This window comes from Pholis gunnellus (assembly GCF_910591455.1).
Source record: "Pholis gunnellus genome assembly, chromosome: 1".
Lineage (NCBI taxonomy): Eukaryota > Metazoa > Chordata > Actinopteri > Perciformes > Pholidae > Pholis > Pholis gunnellus.
Genome location: NC_136528.1, coordinates 21,436,918 through 21,445,659, shown reverse-complemented (window position 1 = coordinate 21,445,659; position 8,742 = coordinate 21,436,918). Strand labels below are relative to the sequence as shown.

Genomic DNA, 8,742 nt, shown 5'->3' with positions numbered 1-8,742 from the left:
GTTTGGGCAGATAATATGACCGACATCTCAATGTTAAAATTTGGTTAGGTTGAGAAAATGGTCTTATTCTGAAGAACGTTTTTATTACTTCCGGCTTTGTTCTAACTCTGGCATTACACATCCATTGAAATCAGACGGTTGCAGTCGAAATGCATTGTGGTCCATCAACACCACAACAGCTGTAATCATCTGCCTTCAAACCGTACAGAAACACAGACATGGACCTTATTCTTAACCTGCTCGGCAGCTAGTGCAGTTATGGAGCCCTTTATTGTATTCTATTAGCACTTTGTTTTGAAGCAATGAATTAGTGATTCTTTATTGTAGAATACATTATCGTACACACACATACATATACAGTATATATATATATAATAGTGAAACAATATATATATATTGTTATACAATATACAATATATATATTGTTTCACTATTAGTCAACCCATGTATCTAGAAAATATCGAATTACTATTGAATTACATGTAAAATTCCCCTGCATCTTGTTGGTAAAAGGGTGAATGCCACAGTTACAGAGTCCCCGCTTAGCAGGTATGTTACAATATTACCACCTGGTGGCACTAAACCTCTCTCTTGTTCTGTCAGACTTGAAATGAAGAGTACATATGATCCGATTGTGGATTCATAAACACACTGAATGAAATGCCAGTGTGAATAGTTTTCTTTGGGCTATAGAGACACATTCCTTGTTCTGTGTCGTTGAAGTTTGCTGCAGGTTCTGTGCTCCTACAAAGCAAGAGAGAGCCCAGTTTATCTTCAAGCTTATTACATAATTACTGGGAAACCCCAAGATTGAAAGAATCCCAAAAATAGCGCGTTCATCATTTGTCGTTTTGCCTCGACAAAAAGGCTTTTATACTTTTTGATAGTTCCATGCTGCATAATGATCAAACGTGCACTCTTTACAGATAACTCTTAAAACTCAATTTTATTCTGTAAAGATTATTTTAATAATTCAATAAATATAAAAGAACATAGATTTGATGATAGGACAGAAATGTGCAATCTGTAAACACTTCATATTGCAATATATCACTTCTCAGAACAAAATAATACTTTTTGAAATGTTAACAGAGGGTTACACAGTTATCTTACTATATCTTTGATAGGACAAAAAACAATATTTCCAATTTGACTATACGTGTTGGGTGCAGTTTAGAATAGGATTAGGTTTAAATATTGTAGAAAATAGAGAAAAAATCATTAAAATCTAGCATCTTCCATGTCTTGTCAAATTCATCATTAAGGAGAAATTAAAAAAAGTTAATCAAGCTCCTGTTTAAGTATTGAGACAAAACATAAGATTGTTTAGGAGCAATTTATAGCATTTACCGTTGATTTAAACACCTTAGTGAAGATGCATTTTCCAAGACGATGTACCTCAATTGTACAAATACACCCGTCAGATAAATCAGTACGAACCATGATAAAAACAGTCTTTGACAGAAGAAGCGTTCTGCCACAGAAAGCATGACAGGAGAACATGCTAAGACATCAGTATGCTCATACACAACCAGTTCAGTTTCACATACATTGATGTATCTGTGTTTGAGCGGTTAATAATCTCACAGTAGTACACAGTAAATCTGCTGAATAAGAAGTAAAAATAGGAAATACACCAAACCAACTGCTTCTGTGAATATGATATTTTTTAAGAGATTAAAGAAATCGAATAAGGTACCTGCATGTACATTCACTGCATCAACCATCCAGAGCATTTCTAAGCAGCAGCAATAAGTTACCTTGGTAAACCGGCAAAAAGAAAAATATATATCTAAAAGAAAAACTTGCTTTCATTGCACAGGACACAACAATCGCCATTCAAAGAACAATTAAAGAAAACTAAAAACATAAATCAGGCCTCATAATACAGTTCACCTGGCGAAGAATGGAAGCGGTAAAAAGCTTGGTAAGGCCGTTAGTCTTATTGAGGGCATTGGTGTATCATCCAGAGTATGGACAGCATCTCACATTTCCATACTGGCATGGCAATCATTATTGGGTGAAGATGAACACACATTAACTAATGCAAACCGTGAGAACCCATCTCCTCCGTGATTTTTCAGATTTACAAACCAAGATGATTCCGTTTGGCTTTTCACACTTTTCTGGGTTGCTTACATCTTAGTCCACATAAATCAGCTGTGTTGACAGTCTTTGTTCACTTCTTCATTACAAATAGGGAATATTTTAGAGTTCGGCATCCTGCAATTTGGAGGCACGGTTAGGAAATATTACATCAGCTTAGTCTGTTCTCTACAAGTTACGATGGCTACTAATGTGAAGAGAAACTATTGGAAATGTGTGTAGAGCACCTTCCAAAGGAAGAACATAGGAACTCACCCTCATGTCAACAAGATCAACCATCACACGTTTCTTCTCCAGTTTCATTCTTTCCTCACTGCACATGTTTGCCAAAGGCAAGCACCGGATATCACTACTTTTGAAAAACTAAAATCCACTTTCAAAATGTGTGTGACAGTTATTGCTGTGGTGTTACATGTCATTGGGTCGAAATTGGACACGAGCATGTTAAAATAAATATCAAAAAGAGAGTGGAAGTTAAAGATGCTACAAAGAGGATGCAGGAAATTGATACGCTTTTGAGAAAACAAATGTAATAGCAAAAGTGATTCCAGTCAGAAAAACAGACAGATGTTTGCACCAGCCTCAACAGGGTACTGATTACATCGCTTCCCCCCCCCCCCCCAATTCCCTCCCCCCCCAATTTCTAGCAAGAAAAGAGAATTATGAGTTTTACGCCAACATCCCACAAGTAGCACCTTTAATTATCTGGCATGAAATAATGAGCAGAGAAAAAAAAATCTAATTTATCTTATTTAAAAGATGTGCCACAATCACAACAATATTCACAGAAACCCCAAAAGTTGTGCAAGCAGCAGCCAGTTTACACGTAACACCAGGACCCCCCCCCCCCCCCCCCCCGCATGCATGCATGTTGTGGTCAATGGGTGCTTGTTGTGCCAGTGATCAGACTCTCCAAACTAAATGTGTTGTATGAGATAGAGGCACAGCAACTTCAGTGACAGCTTCATGTTCCTGAGCCGGAGGGGGGGGGGGGGACGCCGGGGATCAGCCAGCAGATGAGGTGCTGAGGTGTTTCATGTTCTACGCTAGTTTCTTCTGCAGCTTTTTCTGGAAGCACACAGGCAAGATGGAGAGCACAGCAAGGACACCGAGCACAGCCAGAGAGTTCCAGGACACGGCCTCGCCAGCTGTGGTCAGTTTGTACAGTGTTGTCCCCGCGTTGATCGCTACAAAGGATGGCGGGGCCACTCCTGTGAGTAAGCCAGGTTATAGGTGAGTCAACGACAACAAACAATACCAAAATATGGTACAGACAGTCAGAAGAAGGAGACAAGTCTTACCAAGAAAGGTACCGATGAAGAAAACCCCCAAAGGCACATTGATGACCGGTGAGGTGATGTTGATGAACCAGTTGGGAAGAAAGGGGGTTATCCTCAGGAAGATGATGTAATTGATTAAATGATCTCGATGTTTTTCAATCTGCCAGCAAAGAGTCATGAGCAGAATGTCAGTAAGTAACCCGATTACCAGCAGTTCCCACCTGTGGATCAGTTGATGTTAACAATACGAGCACATTTGTCGTAATAGTTATTTCAGTAACAGTTATACCATTTTGCAATACCAGCATTCATGCAGTGTGAACGAACAGAAAACACAAAATTGCTCTAACGAATACACCTTCTATTCAAAGTACAAACTCAGTTATTAGGCTTTTACCTGCTGGGACCATTTCTGTGCTCTCTCTGTGAGGTATTTGTAGACAATGGGTCTGCCCACCAGATATGACAGCATATAGCAGAAGGAAGCACCAAGGCCAGAGCACTGCCAACAGAAAACACACACAGCAAGAACACATTGGTTACTTCTAATCGCATGCACACCTTGCCTAAAATCATTGTCACTCTAGAAATTGAACTGAAAAATAACTAAGAGTGGCCACAACTGACAAAGGATAGAGGGGGCCGTATCTTTACAGTGTTGTGCGTACCAACGCCTGCCAGATTCAAGTATGACTTCATTGAAATTTATATTAAAAATGGATATTTAAGAGGCATGATACATTCATGTAAAAGAGAGCATGTTACTGTTCCAGTGCACAGTTGCTCATCATACAAAATACAGCATTTGTTTAGAATCACACATTTGATACCGTCCTTCCTCACTCACCAAGCAGACTAAGAAAAGAGCCAAGGGGAACGGGTAAAGGTATCCAGACAGGATGCTGAGGAAGATGGATCCAGGGATTGCAAATGTCTGCAGGCTGACGAAAGCGTTAAGGTAACCCACTTTGCAAAAACAAGATCAATTAACAATAATAATATTAAATACATCAAAAGCATATTCCTCTCAGCCCTCTGGCCTGCTGGTCTTTCTGTAGAATACGTGATTTGATACGGTCAATCTTACGGGAGAAAGAAATACACAAAAGGATAGAAAAGAGTATTTCCCTGAAATGTTGAGCATGTCTCCAGCTAGTTCTACACCATGCCGGCAGTCCGGATGGAAAGGTCAACTGAACTGAAAATCTCTCTGCACATCCCAGCCAATCATCAGATACATGTCTTATATTGAAACAAGACATGGCTTGGAGCCATGGTTCTATTGTATTGAATTGTTTGAGCAGATTCAGAGGCCTGACTCCAGTTATCAACAAGATGACTAAATTGTTGTTATCACTTCGATCCATACAATCTTTAAAGACCTGAATTTCAGCAAGGCAGTTCTGAAGACACACCCCAGTAGGGAGCTAGATTAAGATGAGTAGGTAGATAGATAATCAAGGATACAAAACAAATGTCGCAAAGTAGGCCACCAACACTTGGGAGTAGTACGTGTCTTTGTATTTGGACAGCACGGTTCCCAAAGCTTTGGCATCATCCATGTCTTTAGGGATCTTGATTTTCTCCATTTCATCACTGGAAAAAAAGCTTCAGTCATTACACATTTCTCACAAACATATTCTGTTTGTTTTCATCACAGTACAACGTCACCTCTGGATTTTGAGCATCATGTCAAATTGAGTAGCTCAGTTTGAGCTTCTCTTGGCAGAGAAATGCTGCCGAAATCAGGCAACTCCTGCAACCTAAGGAAACGTCACCCGTCCACCAGTGTTACCTTTACCCGCCTCAGCCTGTCTTCACTCGCTCGACTCGCACTACTCCAGACCTCGGCCGCAACAACAACATTATGTAGACATTATGTAGACCCGACACTGTGACTGGGCTCTTTGTTAGGTGACCTGTTAACTTCAGGATTTACCTAAATCATTTACTTTTTACTGACATTACAGTCGTACAACCATGAGCCTCAGGTCCTCAGAGTGAAGGGCGTCCGGTATTCCAACTCAAGGCTGAAAACTAAAAAGATGATTAAGCTTTTGCGACAGCTTTTTAAAAAATCTGCAGATAAATCAGTATAAATTTGACTTATATTCTCTGGCATGTCTATATTTTAGCCTTCATATTACCTGGTATTATCTTCTCCTGTAATGTCTCTAGGTAAATGTGTTTGTTACTAATGTTTTGACCTGTGTAGTACTAAAGGGTGTTAAAACAGCCCCTACTTTTACCTTGGTCAGAAACATCAATACAATAATGACATGCATTGAGTACAAAACTGTAAGCAAATCAAAAACTATGTTACACTTCATCAACATTCTTTTTTAATTTAACTATTTATGACATCCTATTTACTCTTCCATGTCTATCACATTGCCACTCAGTCAGCTACATTTAGTTTTAGTTAAAGTAATATATCCCCACCTGGGAAGCAGCAGCACGGAATACATTTTGGTAATCATGAGAGTGAAAACAACAAGTCACAGCTTCATTACCACACTTACAAATCCACTGCACAATGAGCAAATCGTTTTGTGACTGCTCAAAAATGCATATTAGATTTTAAGGGTAATGAACATGGCTCTGTGGATGATTACATTTGGTCAAATGTGGGTGGGTGGGGGCGACAACTCACTCAGGAAGCTCTGGGAAGTTCCTGTAGACCAGGTACATGACTGAGGCCGCGCAGGTGAAGATAGAAAGCAGAATCAGGAGAGACATGCGTGCAGAGCCGCCTTCAGCATGCTGAGCCTCTGTTGGGGGAAATAGAACTTATTTAACAAAGAAATCAAGAAGTTACTCTAAAAAAAACAGACAAACTAGCTACCAGGGAGCCCTGTGTAATCTGCTCATTAGGTTTGCATCACTTGTTCAAGCCCCTACAGGGAAGTGAACGTCCCCCTTGAGACAGACTCCTGCTGTTTCTGAGCTGGTCTGTTAAATCATGCTCTCATTAGAGACTTCATGGAGAGGGACGACTGCAACACCGGTTAAGTTCATGTGTCAGATAGAGATGTCATGTTGAAGGAAATAAGGGTGTATAGTTGTTTTTTAACAAACTACAGGACTGTGGATATATAACTGAAAGATGAACGGGGGAGAATGAGGAAAGCAGTCATTAGGACAATTTCGCATAATTTTGTAATAGTGTAATCTGATCAGAAACTCAGTACTTCCCTTTTCAAATCCTGGTGTTTTTTATTTGATTTATTTCTTATTACTTCACGACCTGTCTGAAAAAAGGGTGTACAAGTTCTGGTATTCTGCAGGCGTGCTATCTGCAATGGTGGAATGTAACTCATTTACATAAGTATTGTAATTCAGTACAGTTTTTAGGGACTTCTCCTACACTAGAGTACTTCCTTTTCATGCAGCATAACACTCCTATTACACAACATTCTAGGAGGGGCGACATTTCACTTTTAACTCCACTACATTTATCGACAGCTGTAGTTACAAAAAAAAATTAGGAAATTAAAACGCATAACAGTTAATTGATCAAACGTGGCGCATTGATATAGATTAAACTATGCAACATTATATAAAATGGTTCAAATTAGCTCCACCTCGAGCAACTACAACAGTAAAATGCTTCTTACACATTAGTGCAGCAGATATGACGATAAGAATAATTATAATAACCCCAAATTCATATTAGTGTAACAATCAAAGGGGCTACTTTTCAGCACAGAGTACATGTATTTATTATTCTTTCAGTACATCTGACAAAACGTACTTTAACTTAGTAACATTTTCTTTAGAGTGATGCATTGTTACTGAGTAACGTAAAGACGATACCACGGGTCGTTGGATGGTCTTTGTTAATGAAACATCTAACGTTAGCATAGCTAACAAAAATAGATTTTAATCTCGTTTTAATATTCGTGACAACTAAATCACATTCAGCCCCGTACTAAGGCTCATCAACATGGCTTGTTGTGTAGGTTAGCTAACGTGACTGTAACGGGACAGCATTAAAATCTTCATTCACTGTATAGTTAGCCACAGGAGTCGTAGTCGACTAGCTTTACGGCTAACGTTAGCTTTACGGTAGCTCCGGTTCTGCAATCTGCCTGACCGCAAAGCAGAAATTACGTCGCAAAGTCGTTATATTGCTCAATATATGTATATGTACGTTGGAAGTATTTCCTTTCCTCCGCTTTTGCACTAAATTAATGTTCAGTTAGCCACCACATAACCAGGACCAGAACCAGGACCCACCTTTCAGTGCTTCTGAGGCACCAGCATTCGCCTTCACCTCCTCTTGTGTCGAGGACAAACCGTCGTTCTCTCGTCTTTCCCTCCGCTTTTTGGCCATCTTTTTTAATCAGATAGCGTTGAGGTCAGCTCGGGTACCGATGTGTGTGTAACGGCAACAGCCGGTCGGGTGGAGTGACACCGGTGTGGGGACAGCCCGCTGCCACGTGACACAGGCTGACCTTTCACCTTCACGTCTCAGCACAAAACCCTGTAGGATCCACGACAGCGCCCCCAGCGGTGTCTCCGTGGCCGTTATTAACCTTTAACAGTGACACGTACTGTGTAACTCGGTGCATTGCATTTCATATAAAATGAGTGAAATGTTTAAAATGTTTTACATATCGAATGAACATGAGCATTTATTCAGCTCCATTTATCTCACAGCTTCAGTTACTAACTTAGTCTAGTAAAATCATTTTGAGGGACAAAAATGTATTTGACCCTTAAGTTTTTTGGAAATATATAACCATATTGAACTCATAGTGGGCCCCAGGGCAAAAACGAGCTGGCAGGTCTCTATCAACCAGTGTTCCTCCAATTCTTTATGCAATGTGTTAGTCTATTCTACAATATGAGACTCACCAAATGGTAAACTGATCAAACACAATTACTTTAGAAATACACAGAATATAAGAACACAAGTGAAATAATGGGTCTTAAAACTATACTTTGACTCGATACAGAGCCCCAAGTTTAGGGAATAAAGATCCTCTTTAAGGCATCATGGCAGCGGCTATTGTTTGAGTGGAGCAAAAGCCTAGTTTGCGTTCTTCTATTCCTGCGTTTCAGTAAACTGACAGTAAGTCATAACAGGCCCAGCGCAGGTAAATTAATTCAGCTATTTTTTTTTACACCTGTGCTTTTCCTACAGAGACATAACGTGTTTTCTCTGAAAGAAAAGACCTATTTCGCATGGATTATGGGCTCCGTAAAACTGCTTAAAATTGCAGAGCGGTCATATCTGTCCAGTGCCCGTTATGTCTTTCTACATGTTGCTGGACAACTCACCGGGCTGCTCGTCTGACGCGACGGAAACGTTAGAATAAAGTTGTCACTGTGATCCTTTGATTATATCTTT

General features: G+C 39.8%; 1 protein-coding gene across 1 annotated transcript; it reads right to left on the bottom strand.

Moving 5' to 3' along the window:
• Positions 1 to 2,950: 2,950 nt before the first annotated feature.
• Positions 2,951 to 7,784, bottom strand: tmem41b (transmembrane protein 41B). Its single transcript, XM_079162762.1, has 7 exons — positions 7,626 to 7,784; positions 6,040 to 6,157; positions 4,854 to 4,982; positions 4,234 to 4,327; positions 3,784 to 3,888; positions 3,408 to 3,546; positions 2,951 to 3,317 (listed from the first exon to the last, which is right to left on the bottom strand). Exons 1-7 carry the CDS (start codon positions 7,720 to 7,722, stop codon positions 3,148 to 3,150), a joined length of 852 nt encoding a protein of 283 aa, XP_079018888.1. The 5' UTR covers positions 7,723 to 7,784; the 3' UTR covers positions 2,951 to 3,147.
• Positions 7,785 to 8,742: the final 958 nt, after the last annotated feature.